Here is a 24374-nt window from a genome sequence, read left to right as displayed (position 1 = left end):
GTGAGGGCTAGAGGGGCAAGGGTTAGGGCTGCTCTCTCAGGTGACAGAAGCACTGGTAGGCACCACTGTTCTTTAGTTGAGCTTCCTTCCTACCCATGCAGCAAGTGTAGGTGGGTGCCAAATCTGAGCTCTCCGTTAACATGGCTAACCCCATTATTCCCGCCCTGGTGATTACCTGATCCCACCCCACTTAAGTGCTGGGGTGAACCTCTTCCAGTGGCTTTTCCACACAAGTGGCCTGCCTTGGTTCATGCTGCGGACTTTGCTACAATCAAGGGTCAAAACCCCTAACAAGCAGGGACAGGTCTTAGTGTGCCCCATACCTCCCGCTAAGCAGCCCCAGCCTGACACAAGAAGTGACCAGTCTCAACTTACACTGTGACTCCCATCAGGTGGCCCAAAGCCTGGCATAAGCTGCAGCCAGCACTGGCCTGGAACATAGCATTAACTAAGTAGCCACAAACCCAGCACAAGAGGTGGCTGGCCTCAGCTCACACTGTGGTGCCCACCAAAGAATCCCAAGTCTGGCACTAATGGCAGCTGGCCTCGATTCACAGCACAGCCTCCATCAGGAGCCTCTAAGACCAGCATAGATGACTACCAAATGTGTATCACTTTGTAGCTCCCACCAGGTGGCCCCAATCTGGGTACAAATGAGGATGAAAGTGGTCTGCACTTGAGCTCTTCCTAAGATCCGGCATTAGAGTTCCTCTGAAGAGCCTCCAAAACCAACACACTTAGGAGTGGGCTTCAGACCATACCAGAGCACCACCCGACTAGCTTCCAAAATCAAAAACCTGAAGGGCAGACTCAGCTGGCACCAGAGCTCCACTAAAGCAACTCCTACTTCCTGGGGTGATCCCCAGCACCACAGCTCATCTGCTGTAGTAATGGTCAGCCCTCACATCCATTCAGGCTTAGGGTCAATCTCACCCACTAATGTACCAACAGGCATCAAGGCTCAACTACAACAGGAGGGCACACAAACACACACACACACACACGGGACACTTGTGGAGCACCCAGCTTAAGTGAATGAGAAGACTGCACCACTGGGCCTCACAGGATGCCTACTACATAAGGCCACCTTGCCAAGACTGGGAGACATAACAGACCTACTCAATACAAAAACAAACACAGGAAGTCAGCCAAAATGAGGAGAAAGAGAAACATGTCCCAAATGAAAGAACAGAATAAAACTCCAAAAAAAGAACTCACCAAAACAGAGACAATCTACCACATACAGAGTTCAAAATACTGTTTATAAGGATGTTCAGTGAACATAGGGGAAGAACAGATGAACTCAGAACCACATCAAAGAGAAACAAAAAAGAATGTCAGAAATGAAGAATACAAAAACTGAAATAAAAAATACATTAGAGGGAATCAACAGCTTAGATGAAGAGGAGGATCAAAACAGTGAACTGGAAGACAAAGTAACAGAAAACACCCAGTCAGGACATCAATCAATAAATAAATAAATATAAATGAGGATAATTTAAGGAATCTCTGGGACATTAACTATATCAACATTTGTAACACAGTACTACCAAAAGGAGGAGAGCAAGGGATTGAAGAAATGACAGAAAACTTCCTTAAAGTGTGAAGGAAATAGACATACAAGTTCAGCAAGCAAAGAATCCCAAGCAAGATGAACTCAAAGAGGTTCACGCCAAGATACATCATAATTAAAATACCAAGATTAAAGACTGAATCTTAAAAGTAGCTAGAGAAAAAGCAGTTAAGTACAAAGCGGCTCCAATCAAAATATCAGCTGTCAACAGAAATTTTGCAGGCCTGAAGAGAGAGACATGAAATATTGAAAATATTCAAAGTAATATAAAGCAAAGATATACAACTCAGCTTACTCTATACAGTAAGGCTATCATTTAGAATTGAAAGAGTATTAGGGTTTTCCAGACAGAAAAAGCTAAAGGAGTCCATCACCACCAAACCAGTATTAGAGGGACTTCTTGCAGTAGAAAAGGTAAAAAATATAAATAAGAAAATATAGAAAAGATTCTCAGTGGCAAAGACAAATACTTAGAAAAGTAGTGACTTAACAAACTATAAAGCTAGTTAAAAGTTAAAAAGCTAGTCTGACCTGTGGTGGTGCAGTGGATCAAGCATCGACTTGGAATGCTGAGGTCACCGGTTTGAAACCCTGGGCTTGCCTGGTCAAGGCACATATAAGAGTTGATGCTTCCTGCTCCTCTCCCCTTTCTCTCTCTCTCTCTCTCTCTCTCTCTCTCTCTCTCTCTTTCTCTCTCACCTCTCTAAAATGAATAAATAAAATCTAAATGACAATGAGATTTAAAAATTTTTTTAAAAAGCTAAAGTAGGAATTAAGGGATACACACAAACACACAAAAAAGAAGCAAAACGTAATGACAAAAACTTAAATGTGAAGCATATGAGTAAAAATTATAGTGATTTCTGAATGTGTTTGAACTTAAATGACAATAAAATTAAAACAGACTGCTATAAACCAAGCTTGGTATATGTGACGCACGTGGTAACCACACACCAAATATCTACAAGAGATATACAAGAAATAAAGAAAAAGGAACTCAAACATAGCAATATAAAAAGGTATCAACATAAAAGAGAGCAAGACAATAATAAAGGAAAAGAGAACTACAAAAGCAAACAGAAAACAATAACATGACAATAAGTACATGCTTATCAACAATTACTTAAATGTAAATAGACTAAATTCTTCAATTAAAAGACAAAGAGTGACTGGATAAAAAAAAAGACCCATACATATGCTGCCTACAAGAGACCTACTTCAGGTCAAAACACATAGAGTTAAAGTAAAAAGATGGAAAAAGATGTCATGTAAACAAAAAAGAAAAAAAAATTGGATAGAAAAAAAAGAAGTTTGGATAGCAATACTTGTATCAGACAAAATAAATGTTAAAAAACAGTATGTTAACAAATGATAAGAAATGGCATTTCATCATGATAAAAGGGCCAGTCCAAAATAGGATATAACTCTTGCAAACATCTATGCACACAACACAAAGCATCTAAACATATAAAGCAAATGCTGATGGACATAGAAAGAGACTGACAGTAGTATTATACTCAGAGTAGAGAAGTTAACACCCCTTGACATCAATGTATAGATTATCCAGGCAGAATATCATCAGTAGCTTTAAATAACATATTAGACCAAATGGATTTAAATGATATTTTTAGAGCATTTTGTTCTAAAGTAACAGAATACATAGTCTTTTCAAGCACACAGGGTATACTACCCAGGTAAGACCACATGCTAGGCCACAAAAAAGGTCTCAACAATTTAACAAGGTTAAAATTATGCCTGACTGGTGGTGGCACAAAGGATGGAGCCTCTCTCTCTCTCTCTCTCTCTCTCAAAAAAGAAGAAAAATGATTATTTTCATATCAAGCATCTTCTCCAATCCAATGGTATGAAACTAGAAATCAATTATAAGAACACTGAAAAAACATAAACACTTTGAGGCTAAGTAGCAAGCTACCAAATAAATGGGTTAATAATGAGAGCAAGGAAGAAATCAAAAGATACCTGAGACAAATGGAAATGAATACACAATGACCCAAAATCTACGAAACACAGCCAAAGTAGTTGTGAGAGTGCAATTTATAGAATAGGCCTACCTCAAGAAACAAGAAGAATCTCAAACAATTTAACCTTATACCTATAGAAACTAAAAATAGAACAAAGCCCAAAGTAGAAGGAAGAAAATAATAAAGATTAGAGTGAAAATAGAGAAAATAGAGAGAGAAAAACAAACAAACAATGAAACTAAGAGCTGGTTCTTCAAAAAGATAAACAAGATTGATAAACCTTTAACCAGACTAATCAAGAAAAAGACAGGATCCAAATAAATAAAATCAGAAACAAAAGAGAAATGCTGACACCACAAAAATACAAAAGATTTTAAGAAAACAGAACCAACAATTATATGTCAACAAATTGCACAATCTGAATGAAATGGATAAATTCCTAAAACATACAAATTCCAAGGCTGAATTAGGAAGAAACAAAAAACCTGAACAGACTGGTAATTACTAATGAAATCTAACCAGTAATCAAAAACCTCCCAACAAACAAAAGTCCTTGACCAGATGGCTACATAGGTGAATTTTACCAAACATTCAAAGATTTAATATCTGTCCTCAAAGTATTACAAAAAATTGAAGGAAGGCTCCCTAATTCATTTTGTGAACCTATTATTATTCTAATATCAAAACCAGACTAAGAGACCTGAAGATGGCAGCAGAGTAGGCAGACACACAGACTCCCAGTTCACACCACCGAACTGGATTATAAACTAATTTATGAACAATCAGCGTGAAAAACCAAATCTGGACTACAAGAACAGCTCTCAAAAACTAAGGAGCAAAGAAGAAGCCACAACAAACCTGGTAGAGAGTGCCTGAATCTCCCCTGCTTAATGGAACAGAGGGGGGCGGTGAGGCTAGGCTCTCACTCCAAGGAAAAGAGCAGTAAATACTGCTCACAGCCACTTGCCTGGCGACCAGGGAATGAGGTGTGTTGAAAGGGCCCACTTGTATTCCAAAAAGAAAGGAGAGAGACAGAGATGGATGGTGAGGGGGAGAGGAATATAGGTGATGACATGAAAAGCTGACTCATTCAGTGCTGGAGGCGGCCATAACTGGGGGAGGGGCTGATCCTTCCACAAAACAAAATACAAAAGTACTTCCAGGTCACAGAGATACAGACATCTCTCCAGCTCCAATCAGCACAACAAGACACAGCTGAAAACAAGAAGTGGGGAGGAGGGGCAGTAACTCAGGTCTCCATGGAGATCTGAGATAAACCTCCCCCTACTGAAGCTGAGAAAGCAACCCACCCCCAGAGAGATTAACTGGCAGAAGAGGACTTCAGAGCCTCAGGTCACACCCACAGCATTCCTGGATACAGTTTCAAGGAAGCCCCCTGCTGAGATCAGCAAACAAGACAATCAACTGTTAAGAAAACAAACAAATCAAGACTTCAAAGCAGCCCAAATCCTAAAGTGGATTACAAATAATAGCTGATGCCAACCCAAGAAGACCCAGAAACAACACAAGTGAAAACTGGAGGCAGACAACACCAAGCCTAGACTCAATCAGCTCTACAAAGAAAATACCCAAACACACAGACATAATGAGAAGACAGAGAAGTGCAATCCAAACGAAACCACAAGAGAGACCTTCAGAAGATGAACTGAGTGATATGGAAATAATCAAACTTCCAGATGCGGAGTTCAAAATAATGATTGTAAGGATGCTTAGGGATCTTAGAACAACAATGGATGGTCATCACGAACACCTAAGTAAAGAAATAGCAAGTATAAAAAAGGATATTCAAATATTAAAAAAGAATTAGTCGGAGATGACAAATACAATATCAGAAATGAAGACCACAATGGAAGGAATTAAAAACAGGATGGATAGAGCTGAGGATCGAATCAGCAAGTTGGAGGACAACTGGAATGAAGGCATGAAAGCAGAGAAGAAAAAAGAAAAGAGACTCAAAAAGTCTGAGGAAACTCTTAGCTCTGTGACAACATAAAGAGAAATAACATCCACATTATAGGGGTTCCTGAAGAAGAAGAGAAAGAACAAGGGATAGAGACTTTGTTCAAGCATATCATAGCTGAAAACTTCCCTAAATTAATGGAGGAGAAACTCTCACAAGATCAAGAAGCACAGAAAACTCCACTAAAGAGAAACCCAAAGAAACCTACACCAAGACACATCATAATTAAAATACCAAAGCTAAGTGATAAAGAGAAAATATTAAAAACTGCTAGAAAAAAAAAGGCTAGTACCAAAAAAGGAGCCCCCATAAGGAAGACATCAGACTTCTGAACAGAAACACTTGAGGCCAGAAGGAAATGGTAAGAAATATTCAAAGTAATGCAGAACAAGAACCTACAACCAAGACTACTTTATCCAGCAAGGCTATCATTTAAAATTGAAGGAGAAATAAAAAGCTTCCCAGACAAAAAAAAAACAACTCAAGGAATTCATTACAACCAAACCAATGCTGCAGGAAATGATAAGGGGCATGGTGTAAACAGATCAAAGTGGGAAAAGAATATAGCAAAAGAGGAATACAGTTTTAAAGAAAATGGCAATGAACAACTACATATCAATAATAACCTTAAATATAAATGGATTAAATGATCCAATCAAAAGACATAGGGTAGCTGCATAGATAAGAAAACAGGATCCGTACATATGCTGTCTACAAGAGACACACCTTAAAACAAAAGATGCACATAGGTTGAAGGTAAAAGGATGGGAAAAAACATTTCATGAAAATGGAAATGAAAAAAAAGCAGGGGTGGCAATATTTACATCAGACAAAATGGACTTTAAAACAAAGAATATAGTAAAAGATAAAGAAGGCCACTACATAATGATAAAGGGAGCAATCCAACAGGAAGATATAACTATTATAAATATCTACGCACCTAATATAGGAGCACCTAAATATATAAAGCAGACTTTGATGGATATAAAAAGTGAGATCAACAGCAACACTATAGTAATAGGGGATTTTAATACCCCACTAACATCACTAGATAGATCCTCAAGAAAGAAAATTACAAAGAAACAGCAGACTTAAAGGACACACTAGATCAACTTTATTTAATAGATATCTTCAGAACCTTTCACCCTAAAGCAGCAAAATACACATTCTTTTCAAGTGCTCGTGGTATATTCTCTAGGATAGACCACATGTTACGGCACAAAAGTGGTCTCAAAAAATTTAAGAAGATTGAAATCATATCAAGCACTTTCTCTGATCACAATGGCATGAAACTAGAAATCAATCACAACAAAAAAGTTCAAATATTCTCAAACACATGGAAACTAAATAGCAGGTTGTTAAATAATGAATGGATTAAGAATGAGATCAAAGAAGAAATAAAAAAATTCCTAGAAACGAATGACAATGAGCATACAACAACTCAAAATTTATGGGACACAGCGAAAGCAGTGCTGAGAGGGAAGTTCATAGCACCACAGCACACTTTAAGCTAGAAAAAGAACAGCAAGTAAAGCCCAAATGTAGTAGAAGGAAGGAAATAATAAAGATCAGAGCAGAAATAAATGACATAGAGACTAAAGAAACAATTCAGAGGATCAATGAAACTAGGAGCTTCTTTAAAAAGGTAAACAAGATTGATGAAACTTTAACTAGACCAGTGGTTCTTAACCTTTCTAATGCTGTGACCCCGCAATACAGTTCCTCATGTTGTGGTGACCCCAAACCAAAAATAACTTTGGTGGCTACTTCATAACTTTAATTTTGCTACAGTTATGATTAGGAATGTAAATACCTGATATGCATTATGTATTTTCCGATGGCTTTAGGCGACCCCGCCGGGGTCACGACCCACAGGTTGAGAACTGCTGAACTAGACTCACCAAGAAAGAGAGAGAAGACTCAAATACATAAAATTAGAAATGAGGGAGGAGAAATAACAACTGACACAACAGAAATACAAAGGATTGTAAGAAAATACTATGAAGAACTGTATGCCAAAAAACTAGACTACCTAGATGAAATGGACAAATTCCTTGAAGCATACAATCTTACAAAAATCAATCTGGAAGAATCAGAAAACCTAAACAGATTGATTACGCCAAATGAGATCAAAACAGTAATCAAAAAACTCCCAACAAAGAAAAGTCCTGGGCCTGATAGCTTCACAAGTGAATTCTACCAAATATTCAAAGAAGAACTAACTCCTATCCTTCTCAAGCTATTTCAAAAAATTCAAGAGGAAGGAAGACTTCCAAGCTCCTTTTATGAGGCGAGCACAATTCTGATTCCAAAACCAGGCAAAGACAACACAAAGAAAGAAAATTATAGGCCAATATCCCTGATGAATTTAGATACTAAAATCCTCAACAAAATATTAGCAAACTGGATCCAGCAATATATGAAAAAAATCATACACCATGATCAAGTGGGATTTATTCTTCAGAGGCAAAGCTGGTACAATATTTGCAAATCAATCAATGTGATTCATCACATAAACAAAAGGAAGGAGAAAAACCACATGATAATACCAACAGATGCAGAAAGAGCATTTGATAAAATTCAGCACCCATTCATGATCAAAACTCTCAACAAAGTGGGAATACAGGGAACATACCTCAACATGATAAAGGCCATCTATGACAAACCCACAGCAAACATCATACTCAATGGGCAAAAATTAAAAAGCAATCCCCTTAAGATCAGTATCAAGATAGAGCTGCCCCCTTTCACCACTCTTATTCAACATAGTCCTGGAAGTCCTAGCCACAGCAATCAGACAAGAAGAAGAAATAAAAGACATTCAAGTTAGAAAAGAAGAAGTAAAGCTATCATTATTTGCAGATGATATGATATTGTATATAGAAAATCCTAAAATCCCAGTCAAAAAACTACTGGTCCCGATAAATGAATTCAGCAAGGTGGCAGGATATAAAATTAATACTCAGAAATCAGAGGCATTTTTTATACACCAACAATGAAGAGTCAGAAAGAGAAATTAAGGAAACAATCCCCTTCACTATTACAACCCAAAAAATAAAGTACCTAGGAGTACATTTAACCAAGGAGACTAAAGATTTATACTTGGAAAATTATAAAACATTGATAAAAGAAATCAAGGAAGATACAAACAAGTGGAAACATATACCGTGCTCATGGTTAGGAAGAATAAACATCATTAAAATGTCTATATTACCCAAAGCAATTTATAAATTCAATGCAATACCAATTAAAATACCGATGACATACTTTAAAGATATAGATCACATATTCCAAAAATTTATATGGAACCAAAAGAGAACACAAATAGCCTCAGCCATCTTAAAAAAGAAGAATAAAGGGGGAGGTATCACACTTCCTGATATCAAGCTATACTACAAGGCCATTGTACTCAAAACAGCCTGGTACTGGCATCAGAATAGGCACATAGATCAATGGAACAGAACGGAGAACCCAGAAATAAACCCACAGATCTATGGACAACTGATATTTGGCAAAGGAGGTAAGGGCATACAATGGAGTAAAGACAGCCTTTTCAACAAATGGTGTTGGGAAAATTGGACAGCAACCTACAAAAAAATGAAACTAGACCAGCAACTTACACCATTCACAAAAATAAACTCAAAATGGATAAAAGACTTAAGTGTAAGGCGTGAAACCATAGGCATCTTAGAAGAAAACATAGGCAATAAGCTCTCTGACATCTCTCACAGCGATATATTTGCTGATTTATCTCCATGGGCATGGGAAATAAAAGACAGGATAAACAAATGGGACTATATCAAACTAAAAAGCTTTTGCAGAGCCGAAGACAATGAGAACAGAATTAAAAGACAAACTACACAATGGGAGAACATATTTGACAGTATGTCTGCTAAGGGGTTAATAACCAAAATTTATAAAGAACTTGAAAATCTCAACAACAGAAAGACAAACAATCCAATCAAAAAATGGGCAAAAGAAATGAATAGACACTTCTCCAAAGAGGACATACAGATGGCCAATAGGCATATGAAAAATTGCTCAACATCACTAATCATTAGAGAACTGCAAATTAAAACCACAATGAGGCCCTGGCCGGTTGTCTCAGTGGTAGAGCATCGGCCTGGCGTGCGGGGGACCCGGGTTCGATTCCCGGCCAGGGCACATAGGAGAGGCGCCCATTTGCTTCTCCACCCCCCCCTCCTTCCTCTCTGTCTCTCTCTTCCCCTCCTGCAGCCAAGGCTCCATTGGAGCAGAGATGGCCCGGGCGCTGGGGATGGCTCCTTGGCCTCTGCCACAGGTGCTAGAGTGGCTCTGGTTGCGGCAGAGCGATGCCTCGGAGGGGCAGAGCACCGCCCCCTGGTGGGCAGAGCTTCGCCCCTGGTGGGCGTGCCGGGTGGATCCCGGTCGGGCGCATGCGGGAGTCTGTCTGACTGTCTCTCCCCGTTTCCAGCTTCAGAAAAATAAAGAAAAGAAAAAATACAAAAAAAAAAAACCACAATGAGATATCACCTCACACCGGTCAGAATGGAGCTCATCATCAAAATAACACAGAATAAGTGCTGGTGAGGATGTGGAGAAAGGGGAACCCTCCTACACTGCTGGTGGGAATGCAGACTGGTGCAGCCTCTGTGGAAAACAGTATGGAGATTCTTCAAAAAATTGAAAATCGAACTGCCTTTTGACCCAGCCATCCCACTTTTAGGAATATACCCCAAGAACACCATAGAACGGCTTCAGAAGGAGAAATGCACATCCATGTTTATAGCAGCATTGTTCACAATGGCGAAGATCTGGAAACAGCTCAAGCGTCCGTTAGAGGACGAGTGGATTAAAAAGCTTTGGTACATATATACTATGGAATACTACTCAGCCATAAGAAATGATGACATCGGATTATTTACAATAACATGGATGCACCTTGATAACATTATACGGAGTAAAATAAGTAAATCAGAAAAAACTAAGAACTATATGAACCCATGCATAGATGGGACATGAAAATGAGACTCAGAGACATGGACAAGAGTGTGATGGTAACAGGGGGTGGGGTGGAGGGGTAGGGAGGGGGTGAGGAAGGAGAGGAAGGGGGTAGGGGGAGGGTAGGGGCACAAAGAAAACCAGATAGAAGGTGACAGAAGACAATTTGACTTTGGGTGAGGGGTATGCAGCATAATCAAAGGTCAAAATAATCTGGAGATGTTTTCTCGGAACATATGTACCCTGATTTATCAGTGTCACTGCATTAAAATTAATAAAAATTAGATTAAAAAAACCAGACTAAGACATTATAAAAAAAAGAGAATTATATGCCAATACCCCTGTTGAACATAGATGCAAAAATTCTTAGTAATAAATTAGCAAACTGAATTTAGCAATACGTTAAAAAGATAATAAACCAGCAAGGCTGGTTCAATCTGCAAATCAACATGGTACATGTCACATAACCAAAATAAAGTACAAAAATCATATGATCACATCAACAGATGCAGGAAAAACATTTGACAAAATTCAACATCCATTTATGATAAAAATCCCAGCAAAGTAGGGATAGAGGGAACATACTCAACAGTATAAAGGCCATATGTGACAAACACACAGCTAACATCATACTCAATGATAAAAAGGTGAAAACTTTTTAAAATCAGGAACAGGACAAGAATGTCCATTCAACATACTACTGAAGATCCTAGCCACAGCAATTAGACAAGTAATAAAATGCATATGAACTGGAAAAAAATAAAACTGTATTAGATTGAGATTTTTCTTGTTTCTTGAGGATTTTGCATGTATGTCCAAGAGGGACAATGGCCTATAATTTTCTCTTTTTTGTCATGTCTTAAGTTTGGTTTTGGTATTAGTGTAATATTGACCTTGTAAAATGAGGTAGGCAACGTTCCCTCCTCTTCAATTTTGTGAAATAGTTTTAAAAAAATAGGTATTAAAATTCTTTGAATGTCTGATAAAATTCACCTGTATGTCATTATTGGCAGATGACATACTACACAGAGAACCATAAAGAATCCACCAAGAAACTGTAAGAACTAATCAATAAATTCAGTAAAGGAGCATGATACAAAATTAACTCAGAAATGGGCTGTATTTTTGTACACTAAACTATTGAAAGAGAAATTAAGAAAACAACCCCATTTACAATTGTATGAAAGACAGTAAAGTACCTCGAAATAAATTTAATCTATGGGGTAAAAAAATCTGTACTTGGAAAACTGTAAGATACCAAAAGAAGAAATTGAAGAAAATACAAATAAATGGAAAGCTATATGGTGCTCATGTATAGGAAGACTGACACTGTTAAAATGTCATACTACTCAAAGCAATTTACATATACAATGCAATCCTTATGAAAATACCAACGGCATTTTCACAGAACTAGAACAAATAATCCTAAAATTAATTTGGAATAAAAAAAGACCCCAAATATCCAAAGACATTTTAAGGAAAAAGAACAAAGAAGTATCATACTTCCTGATACCAAACTATACTACAAGGCTATACATAGTAATCAAAATAGCATAGTACTGGCATTAAGAAAAACACAAAAATCAATGAAATAGAATAGAGCCTAGATATAAACCCATGCCTATGACAGAGGCAGCAAGAATACACAACAGGAGAAAGACAGTCCCTTCAATAAGTTGTATTGAGAAAACTTGATAGATACATGCAAATGAATGAAATTGGGTCACTTTCATATACCATTTACAAGATGTGTTAAAGACTGAAACATAAGACTCGAGACTGTAAAACTCCTAGAAGAAAACATAAGATGTACACTCTTTGACACTGCTCTTAGCAATACTTCTTTGGATGTGTCTCCTCCGGCAAGGGAAACAAAAGAAAAAAATAAACAAATGGGACTATATCAACCTAAATAATTTCTGCAGTGAAGGAAACCATCAACAAAATGAAAAGACAGTCTACTGAATGTAAGGGGTAAATATCCAAAATACAGAAGGAACTTATAAAACAACCCTCCCCCACCTCAAAAAATCTGATTAGTAAATGGGCATAGGACCTGAATAGACAGTTCTCCAAAAAGAACAATATGAAAGATGCTCAACACCACTAATCATCAGGGAAATGCAAATTAAAACCACAATGAATTATTACCTCAAACCTGTCAGACTAGCTATCATCAAGTGTTGAGGAGGATGTGGAGAAAAGGGATCCCTTGTACATTGTTAGTGGGATTGTAAATTGGTGCAGACACTGTGGAAAACAGTATGAAGGTTCCTTAAAAAATTAAAACTAGAACTATCATATAAACCAACAGTTCCACTTCTGAGTATTTGAAAAAAAAATCCAAAATACTGAGTATTTGAAAAAAAAATCCAAAACACTAATTCAAAAAGCTACATGTACCTCTATTTTCATTGAAGCATTATTTACAACAGTCAAAATAAGGAAGCAACCTAAGTGTCCATCAATAGGGAGATGGATAAAGATATGGTACATATATACAATAGAATATTACTTAGCCATAAAAAAGAATGAAATTTTGCCATTTGCAACAACATGGTTGGACCTAAAAGGCATTATGCTAAGTTAAGTCAGATGGAGAAACACAAATGCCATATAATTCATTTATCTGTGGAATGCAAAAAATAAAATAAATGAACAAACAAAACAGAAACAAATTCATAGCTAATAGGAACAAACTGATGGTTGCTTGATATGAGGGGGGTGGTTGGGAAGTTGGGTGAAAAAGGGAGGGATTAAGATGTGCAAACTGCCAGTTATAAAAACAGTCACAGGGATTGGTTTATCAGTTGAGATACATCAGTGGAAAGAGAGAGCTTGATACAAAAAGACATCACAAATTAAGCTAAGTCCTAAAGGGATGAATAACAAAAAGGACAAATGGTTATACCTCTCAACAAATAAGCAAAGATACAAATAACTGGTGTGAAGATAATTTGAGAGTTTATATTTGAGGGATCCTAGTTTTCACTGAGACAGGAGAGGTCTGCAGTTGAATATGAGAGGGTGAGGGATAGAGTAAGAAGTCCAGAAAAGTAATAAAAGTTGGGAAAACTGATGAGAATGAGAAATAGAAATAAAGAATAAAAAGCTTATCAAGTAGAGCCTGGCCTGTGGTGGTGTAGTGGATAAAGCATTGACCTGGAATTCTGAGGTCACTGGTTCGCTTTAATGGAGTCAATATGTGTGATTACATGGTACTCTCAGCTAGATTGTTCAGGCCAGGGTTTATAAACTGTGAAGGCCGACGATTGGGCTATTTTGGGGTTGAAGATTGTTCTGAAAAGTGCCGGTGAAATACTTGATCATAAAATTCCAGAGTGAGGAAAGCAGTGATACAAAAATAAGATGGATGCTTCAAAGGAATAACTGGATTTAATGACTGAATTGATATGGAATATGAAGGAAAATAAAGAATTAAACAAGATTCCTGACTATCTGGTAGAACTCACAGACTAAAGACCAAAACAGAGTTCTTGGAGAGAGAGTAGACTATAGAGGTGATTAGTCAAAAATTTATTGTAAGATTTAGATTGAAAAAGCTTATTAGAAGAACAACCCTGTCATTTTTTAAAAGAAACAGGAATAGAAAAAGTCTAGAAAAGTGTGCTGAAGTCTTAAGACGCCTAACAAAGGCGTCTATTACATCACAGAACCTCACTAATACCAGGAGCTTGACATCATCAAAGGAAATACAAAAATGGTGATGCTTCTTGAAGGATTCAATAACACTAAAACTGGTTTGAATTTCTAAGTTTACTTCAGATGATAGTGGGGAAATATGACTCAGGAACAAAATGAGTCCCAGGAGAAGCCAATCAGATAAAAACATTTGCTCTGATAACTCACATGGAGATAATCAAGAGTTGGATGTAGAATGATATAAGCACCTTAAAATATTCTGATGCAAGAACACTTTACGCTTCAAAATGCTCTCAATGTTATTTGGCAATATAGATGACAGGACATATAAATTTTATGACTTTGAATTTTAAACATTAAGAGCTTTGCTTACTTTTAAGGTTCTTTTCATCTACACATATATGAAACACTGAAGTCTGATTAAGTCTCTTTTAAGGGGCTAATTTGCCTTACCTTTACTACCTTGTAGTCACACAAGTATTCCACCTCATAATTGTTTAGCTTCCTTTTGGTGATTCCAATCGATTTACATGTGAGCTTTTCTTTTCTACATAATTCCTGAAGAGTATCAAGTGAAACTAGGCAAGGCACACACCAAGCTACAATAAGAAAATAGAACTCTTTACTAATGAAATAGCTATTGAATTAAAACAAAAAAGGAAAAGGAAAAACTTAAGACTTTTATATTCCCATTCTACTAGTAATTCTGCAGGACTAAATATTAGCATGACAAGAAAACATTTTAGCGTTATCAAGACAAAATTAAGCATTAAAGAAATACTTTGGTAAATTGGTCTTCTTGTACTTTCTCATGGGTTCCTATCATGTTTAACTGATGTCAGTTAATTTCAACTAAACCAACCTGAACAAAATGTTTCATACTTATAAGTTTTCCTAAGATTACACAAAGATGCAAAGGTCATATGGGATAATATTTTTGACTTTTACATTATAGTCTACATAGACTATAATTGCTGTTTTAATAAAATGTAGATTATTGTTAGAAATATATCTTATATTTTAAAACAATCTTATAATTTGTTAAAAATTTAAAAAGTCACTTCCCCCTTTCTCTTCATTGGATAACTGAGATCTAACTGAAATATAGTTCTACAGTTACATGCATATACATCAGATGTCCTACTTTTCCCAGTATGCAATGTTGCTTGAAATTTTAACTCTACTTATTTTGCCCATGCTGCAATGTTATTACTATGGTGAATAAACCCCAGAGTTATAATAAAATCGTGGAGAGTATATTGATAATTGTCAAACTTATTTCCCATCTTGTTTTTTAAAGCCAAGAATTACAAAACAGTCTTCAATTTACATGATCCATATACCAAGCTTGAAAAAAATCAGACACACTCATAATCAATCTTACAGTAGCCAGTACCTAATTGTGCTGCAGCAGATTTTACCCTCGAGTTTCTGTTCTCATACTGCTAATAAAATTCGTTAACACAAACTGATGTTCAGAAATCTGTAATAAACTTGGTTTCATGGCTAGTGTTATGGGAAGCCTTAGAGAGCATCAAAGGTCCTCTGCCCCAGCCTTTGCCAGGCCACTTAACTATATGACTGTAGTGAGATTTTCACCATTCTGGGTTTCAAATTCACTGAAAAAATCTGAGGGTTAAGAGTAAACTGGTGTTACCAAACAAAATCTATCAGTAAACGCAAGCTTTACTTGGTAGCTCTCCAAGGTAGTGGTGACAACTTTTGTGTTTTGAGGTAGAGACCACAACTGCTCTTGCTAAGCCATCCTTCATAGGGATTTCACTGTTTGAAACCCCAAGCAGGATTTCCAACCCTCACCCCGGCCTTACTAGAAAGGGCTCATAATTCTCGATCAAGAAAGTGAAGGATATTTAAAAAAAAAAAAAATTGGGGGGGAAGAGGTTGCTTGCTTTGAAGTGGTGGTTTGGGTGTAGAAGAGTGGTAGAACAGAAATGAACCCTTAAATCCTTTCCATTACAAAAACTTCAGGATGTTTTAGTAACCTCATTAGGCTGATCACATGCAAAAGAGGTTCCTGCAGGATATCTACTACAGACGATTTATCTGCTGTTCTGCTATTTTCATCTAGTTGAAGTAACAGGAGTTAAGACACACACCCTCGATTGAATAAAAATTAAAAAAAGGAATATAAAACATTCTCTATAATAATTTCGATGATCTATATTGTAGAGAAAAATTCCTTTGAAAGACTGAACATTTCATTATCACCACAAAAACCTCACAATAACCTCTAGTGGAAAAAATCTGGGGGATAAAGAGTTCATAATCTATGTGGAGAGGAAAGTCCTGGAAAGCACCTTTAAATTCTACAATGCAATGAAAGTTCCAGTCTTTCAAAGCGCTCACAAGAATACATACACGTTCAGTGCCTAATTCTTTGGCGTCCAGGCAAATACCACCAAAGTTCCAGGTAAATATAAAAATGACCCCGGGGGAGTAGATACGTCCTCAAATGCCCATTTACTAGGAGAATCTCCGACGAGAAATTTACTTCCTAGTGCGGCCGAACTGGGGTGTATCCTCACGTATTTCCTTTCTTAGCGGTCAAACTTCAGACCTAATTTGTTCCTTTCCTCAGTTACTGCGCTCCCGGTTACCGCCGGGTAAAAAGCCCGCTTCCCGGGTAAAAAGCCACCCGGACACTAAACGTCCCGCTCCAACCACCACAAAGAAGTGAAGCCACACGCGCGCCCACGGGAACTCGGGCCCCCAGATTAGTGGAGTGGCAGCGGCCGTCGGAATAGCTCCATACGGCCGCCGGCGGGAGGAGCCGCGGGCACCAAGGTATCTCGGCCGCCGGGGCGCAGGGCTGACTCCTGGGAGCGAGCTGTCCGGGCCGCGGGAAGGGTCAGGGGCTGGGGGAGGGTGAAGCCCGCGGCGCGCTTCTGGGGGCCCGGCTGTCAGCAGGACGGGAGGCGGCGCCGCGCTCGACAGAACCGGCGCGTGGCGGCACGCTCTCGGGCTTGGGGAGTTTGCCTGTAGAACCGAGAATAGTGAGGGGCGTCGCTCGCTAGCCCTCACCTCCTCGCGACTCGGCCCCAGCCGCCGCCATCTTGAGGAGCTTTCATTCAAACTGGCGCGGTCGGACTAGAGAGCGAAACCGGTCGGTACCCCGCCCCCAGCCGGCTCCCCGCCCCGCCGGCCCCCTCGCGAGTGAGGGGCCGGGCTAAGGGGCGGGAATTCGCGAGGCGTGCTGACGTAGCCAGAGCCGACCGCCTCCGCAGCGCGCGCGCGTGCGTGCTAGGTCCCCTGCTGTGGCTTGGGAGCGTCAGGGCACTCGAGAGCCCGAGTGCTAGCCCGAGTGCTGGCCCGTGGCTTTCTGGCGGGCTCGTCACCTATCAGGCCTTTCCACGTGATTTAGTTTTTTTACAGAGGCACTACGTGTGCATTGTACAAAATTCAAAGCAAACAGCAGAACTATATGGTGCGTTTTGCTCCCGCGCTTGTTCTTCAACCACCTGAGCCCCCCTAAACATTACATTTCCTCCCACGCTACACAGATCACAGGCTATGAAATTGGCTGAACGTTGGGATACGTTTTGGAGGGTGTAAAGCCAGTAGCCGCCTGGCTCATGCAGGTTCGTGTTTGATAAAGACAGATAGTAATGAAACAATGGAGCCAAGAACTGGTGGGCCATTAGCTTTAATCCTAGCTTGCACCTGGCTGGTGAGAAATAACACACAGTGGGAAAACACTTCCCTTTCCATTCAGGGCTCCCAAAACCACTGACTCATCCGAGATTCCTAGAATCAAAGGTTTCTACCTCACCAGCCTTATTCACCTCTGTTCCCCATCTCCTCTCTGCACAAATTGCACAAACTGGCTTCTCCTTCAGCACTCTGCCATCTTGGCTGCTTCTCCTCTCCTCCACGTGGACTTTCTCTGCTCTCCTCTAATGCTAATCTCAGGAACGGAGAGAAAGCAAGCTCCCAGTCTGCCCCATTTTATAGTGTAGAAATCAAAACCTTAAATCCAATATACAAACAAGGAACTCTCTGATACAAAGTCACTTATGGTGGGAAAGGCTTAGTCTTAAACTAAGCCTTAGGATATAACAACCCTGCTTGCTTACAGCCTGTCCCCCACACCCAATGCAAACTATAAGTGAGCAAACCTATATATCATATTTACAAACTTATTTGACCAACATTCCACCCCTTTTGCTCGCTTCATAATCTAAAGCACAGTTATTCCTGCACAAGAAAATTAGGCACATTACACAAATTACAACAACATGACAAATCATACAATTTCAACAATTATAAAGGTACATTTCACCAGTCTCTGAGCACTTTGCCAAAAGCGCAAAATGTCCTCAGACTTCTTTCTAGCCATGGGAAAAGCTTCCCACGGCAGGGAAGTGCTTCCAGCAAAGCCGCCTCCCACCCCCATCAGAGTATTTCACATTGTCCAAAATCCGTAAGTCCATCCAACAAAGGAGCCAGTGCCCACTCCAGTCGTAGTCCAAGAATCAGTCCATGCACATAGGGCCTCAGCCACCCCCCTCATCCCTGCCGTCCTGGTAGGTCTTACACTGTCCCAAAGAGGAGCACGTGGCAATGGCAGTCAGCATTTCCATCTCTGCTCCAGAGAGCATGATGGCATCCACCCCTATGTCCCAAAATCGCAGACATACCAGGGGCATAGCAGGTATTCCTTCCAGCTGGGCTCTCATCTTCTGGAGAGTGCAGATTGCAACTCCAGCCCGATTCTCCTCATCCTCCAAAGAGGAACTGGAAACACCAGCTCCCGCTGCCAGGCTTGAGTTCTGGGCTGCTGCTGCCTTCTGCTCTGCAGACCTTGCAGCCCCAGCCCAGCCTCCTGCTGCTGCTGCTGGCTCTCCACAACATCCAGGGCAATCTGCAACTCATGAACATTTGATTCTTTCTGCAGCGGCTGCTCCATTTCCAAGCAAATCTCACTAACCTGGTTGGCCTCCTTCTCCGGTGCTTCCTCCAGCTCAAGGGTCGGCATCTCTTTTTCCCGCATTTGCTCCAGCTCCTTCTACTGCTCAGTTTGCAGGTCCCGGATAGCCTCTTCCACAGAGCTCTCAGTTTCCTCACGCAAGGCTGTAAAAGTCAGTCAGCCTACGGCCCCCAAAAAGACAGCCATGGGTAACCGTAACAGTAGCCAGTCCTATACTCCACTGCTTAAAGGTGGTGGTGGCTCCCTGCTGATCTGTATTGAATCCTGCCACAGACTACGCCAAATGTATGGCCAGTAGCTGCAGCCACCATCACAGCTGCCTGGCTCATGCAGGTTCACATTTGATTCAGACAGACAGTAATGAAACAATGGAGCCAAGAACTGGTGGGCCATTAGCTTTAACCCTAGCTCGCACCTGGCAGGCAAAGAAATACACACAGTGGGGAAAAAAATTCCCTTTCCATTCAGGGCTCCCAAAGCCACTGACTTATCGGAGTTTCCTAGAATCAAAGTTTTCTACCTCACCAGCCTTATTCACCTCTGTTCCCCATCTCCTTCTCTCTGCACAAATTGCACAAACTGGTTTCTCCTTCAGCACTTCGCCATCTTGGCTGCTTCTGCTCTCCTCCACGTGGCCTTTCTCTGCTCTCTCCTCTAATGCTAATCTCAGGATCTGAGAGAGAGCAAGTTCCCAGTCTGCCCTATTTTATAGTGTGGAAATCAATACCTTAAATCCAATATACAAACAAAGAAGTCTCTGATACAAAGTCACTTAGGGTGGGAAAGGCTTAGTCTTAAAACTAAGCCTAAGGGTATAACAACCTTGCCTGATTACAGCCTGTCCCCTACACCCAATACAAACTATAAGCAAGCAAACATATATATTATATTTACAAACGTATTTGACCAACAGAGAGGTTTTGCTCTCTATTCCCACTCATGGGTTGATTTAATTGGCATGGGGTGTGACCTAGTTATTGGAATTTTGGTGATTCTGGTGTGCAGCAGTTTAAAACCACCAGGTAGACCAGTGTTTCTAACACTTGAATAGAGCGTAGGAATCATCTGGTGATTGAGCTAAAATGCACATACATTTGAATGATAGGTCTGGGCTGGGACCTGAGGTTCTGTTTCTGATGAGTTCCCAGAATGTGCACCATGTTGCATCTGGATCAGGGCCACACCTCTGTAGCAAGGCTGCATCAGCACCCAGGTCCTCCTAGCAAGACAATTCCAGAGATTTCTTTTTTTTTTTTGAATTTTTTTTTTTCTGAAGCTGGAAATGGGGAGAGACAGTCAGACAGACTCCCGCATGCACCCGACCGGGATCCACCCGGCATGCCCACCAGGGGCAACGCTCTGCCCACCAGGGGGCAATGCTCTGCCCCTCCGAGGCATCGCTCTGCCACGACCAGAGCCACTCTAGCGCCTGGGACAGAGGCCAAGGAGCCATCCCCAGTGCCCGGGCCATCTTTGCTCCAATGGAGCCTTGGCTGCGGGAGGGGAAGAGAGAGACAGAGAGGAAGGAGGGGGTGGGTGGAGAAACAAATGGGCACTTCTCCTATGTGCCCTGGCCGGGAATCTAACCTGGGTCCCCTGCACGCCAGGCCGACGCTCTAACGCTGAGCCAACCGGCCAGGGCCCAGAGATTTCTAATGGCTCCACCCCTCCCTATTCTTCACACTGCATCCATGGTGATTGTTCTAACAATCTAAAGCAGAACACTGAGAAGAGTAAATTGCAAAAACTTTGGTAGAAAGCAGTTTGCCATCTACCAAGGATTTTAAAAATAAATCTACGTAAAAAATATTTTTAAAAAATTACAAAGCATCTGTATAAATTTTGAAATAACAAAATAAACATAACGTTAAAGGAATTAATGTTTATTTCTATTTGTTGGAATCCATGGAAGTACAAAAAGACCAGAGTAACAGGCTTTATTGAAAGGAAGAAAGGAACCCTGCCGGGCACTTCTCTGGGGAGAAGGGCACCGAAACAGACTCCGAGGCAAAATTTTATAGGGTAGGGGAGAGCTTTGAGAAGTGTGCATTGAGTCAGCAGTTCTGGTATGCTCCCTTCTGCAGTCCTATGATTTTGGCTTCCTGGAATGCTTCTCCTTGGGGCGGTCGACCAGCTTCATAGAACTGTTCTGCTTCAGGGGCGATAGTAAGTAAGCAAGTGTGGGCTCAGATAGACAAGCAGAACAGCAAAAGGGCAGCTGGAAGTTCTGGTAAATTCATGTATCTATCATTTCTCAACTCTGTGGTATGATAAAAAAGGAAAAGAGGTGAGGGGAAGAAAAAAGTATGAGGTTCAGGAAAAAGGTTTGTCTTGGACCAGCCATCTTCTGGAGCTACTCCTTGCTGTTATCCCTATTGGGAGCCTCCTTCGTAGACCTCCTCCTGGGGCAGTTGGAGTACGGGTTGTAAAAGCATTTGATTGTAGGTAATTCTGGAGATTTCTCTCATTTGGGCCTTTAGGAACTTGATAAAAAAAGAGGCAAGCATTAAAATTAGGCACAAAATTAGGATTGGTCCTATAATTGGTGCAAGCATGGAGAACAAGGGGCTTTTCCACAATTATTCAGAGTAGGGGTCAGTAATGGTCCGGCTGCTGCAGATTCATTCTTGAAGTTTTTGGAGAGAGTTGATATTCTCCTCAACCAGGCCAGACTCATTGATGTAGTAGCAACACTGTTCCTGTAAAAAGAGACAAGTTTGGACTAAACTAAGAGGACTCTTCAACCGAGGAACACTGAAGAAGCCACACTGAGACTGGTAGGAAAAGTGGAAATGCAGAGAGGCCTGCCCAGCTCCCTGGAGCGAACAGCAGCCAGGAGAGACTTGCGTGGCAGGAAGTGAGTTTAGCAGAGAGGGGAGGGTCCTGAATCCCAGGAACAAAGCCCCAGCCTGCAGCCCCAGAGCCTAGAAAAGGCGTATGGACAGTATTTAGCTGGAAACCAGACAGGATACTGTTTGTGAGAAAGAGACTGATATCTCAGACCCAGGAGACTTAAAGGGACCATGCAGAAAACCTCTCTCACAACCACTCACCGGGGGCTCTGGGGGTATGGGGAGAGAGGAGAGTACCAGAGTAGCAGGAAGAGTGTCATCTAGGAGGCACAGGGAGAAACATTTTGGGAGACAGCCACCCTAATGGCTGGGACAAGTCACACCCCAAATCTGAAGTGAATATTTCCCCTGGAAACAGCAATACCAGAAAAAGGAAGCAGGACACCAGCCAAACAAGCTCTCCCGTGGTACTTAGAGCAGAGTCGCTTAGAAGGAGGGAGCTTTCAGGACTACACTATTGAGTGTTAGGGTCTGAACTGCAGCACCCCCACCCACACGCTGAGGGCTCGCCCAAGGGTGGGTGGCGGTTCTGTTGGCAAGGGCGGAGGATGGCTGGCCATAACTGAGACCCAGGTGTGAGCTCAGTCTTGCCGGGCTGGGGAGGAGGGGACATGTAAAAGTGGTCAAGCCCACCTGTGGGCTGCCCGTTATCCAGCCAGCGGGAGAAGGATGGGAACCCCGGAAGGGGTGGAGACCAGCCCTTGAGCAAGGGCACAGGAGCACAGCCTTGCCCCGCCTGCGGAACCGAGGCTTGTGGCCTGACTTGAGAGCTGGCTCCTCCCGCGGGTGGTGGAGCCAAAAACTCAGAACAGGCAGAGTCTCGCTATTGAGCGTGGGCACAGAGTCCCGCCTGGCCTGTGGAGCCAAGGCTTGCAGCCGTCCCACGAGCGGGCTCCTCCTGCAAGGGCGGGGCGAAAGCCTGGAAACAGGCGGAGACACACAGCTGAGCAAAGGTGCTTACCACTGCCTTCAGGGCCAAGCATAATGCCACCCACAGGAGCGGGGCAAAGCCCAAGGCCACGAAGGCTTGTACACCCGAGCATTCCTGTGGAGAGGTGGAAACCACACCAACAGCCCCAGTGGGCAGGCACCAGCAACACCCACACCCAAATGCCCTAGGCAGCAACAGCAGAGGTGGTGGCAGGCCTGCAGACAGACCATACCTAGGGAACAGAGGCCACAACCAGTGGACTCCAGTGACCAAAACCTTTGGTTACAAAGAGAAAATGAGAAGACAGAGAAATGCAACACAAATGAATCAAGAGAAATCCCCACAGAAGGACCAGAATGAATCAGATATAACCAAATTACCAGATGCAGAGTTTAAAATAACGATTGTTAGGATGCTCAAAGATATTAGAACAACAATAGATGGTCATTATGAACACCTAAATAAAGAGATAGCAAATATAAAAAAGGACATTGAAATAATAAAAAAGAATCAGTCAGAAATGACAAATACAAGAATTAAAAGCAGGATGGATGAAGCTGAGAATCGAATCAGCAACTTAGAGGACAAGATAAATAAAGGCACAGAAGCAGAGCAGAAAAAAGAAAAGAGACTCAAAAAGACTGAGGAAACTCTAAGAGGGCTCTGTGACAACATGAAGAGAAATAACATCCGCATCATAGGGGTTCCTGAAGAAGAAGAGAAAGAACAAGGGATAGAGACTTTGTTCAAGCATATCATAGCTGAAAACTTCCCTCAATTAAGGCAGAAAAACATCTCTCATGTTCAAGAAGCACAGAGAACTCCATTAAAAAGAAACCCAAAGAAATCAACACCAAGACACATCATAATTAAAATACCAAAGCTAAGTGATATAGAGAAAATATTAAAAGCTGCTAGAGAAAAAAAGACTATCACCTACAAAGAAGCCCTCATAAGGATGACTTCTGACTTCTCAACAGAAACACTTGAGGGCAGAACGGAATGGCAAGAAATATTCAAAGTAATGCAGAACAAGAGCCTACAACCAAGACTACTTTATCCAGCAAGGCTATCATTTAAAATTGAAGGAGAAATAAAAAGCTTTCCAGACAAAAAAAAAAAACCTCAAGGAATTTACTACAACCAAACCAGTGCTGCAAGAAATGCTAAGGGGCCTGTTGTAAACAGATCAAAGGAAAAAAAGAATATAGCAAAAGTGGAATACAGTTTTAAAGAATAAAATGGCAATAAACAATTACATATCAATAATAACCTTAAATGTAAATGGAATAAATGATCCAATCAAAAGACATAGGATAGCTGCATGGATAAGAAAACAGGACCCATACATATGCTGTCTACAAGAGACACACCTTAAAACAAAAGTTGCACATAGACTAAAAATAAAACGATGGGAAAAAAATATTTCATGCAAATGGAAATAAAAAAAAGCTGCGGTACCAA

At 40.9% G+C, this 24374-nt stretch overlaps 1 protein-coding gene across 1 annotated transcript in view; it reads right to left on the bottom strand.

Annotated features, from left to right (window-relative positions):
• SUV39H2 (SUV39H2 histone lysine methyltransferase) overlaps positions 1-17305 on the bottom strand; it is a 43335-nt gene extending 26030 nt beyond the window's left edge. The window contains exons 1-2 of the mRNA XM_066384377.1: positions 17222-17305; positions 14633-14778 (exon numbers count right to left, since the gene is read on the bottom strand). Of these exons, the coding sequence (XP_066240474.1) occupies positions 14633-14778; positions 17222-17252 (177 nt within the window). The 5' untranslated portion in view covers positions 17253-17305. The remainder of the gene's footprint in view (positions 1-14632; positions 14779-17221) is intronic.
• Between the last annotated feature and the right edge of the window lie 7069 nt (positions 17306-24374).

Source organism: Saccopteryx leptura, chromosome 5 (genome assembly GCF_036850995.1).
Source record: "Saccopteryx leptura isolate mSacLep1 chromosome 5, mSacLep1_pri_phased_curated, whole genome shotgun sequence".
NCBI lineage: Eukaryota > Metazoa > Chordata > Mammalia > Chiroptera > Emballonuridae > Saccopteryx > Saccopteryx leptura.
This window is presented reverse-complemented; position numbering and strand designations above follow the sequence as displayed.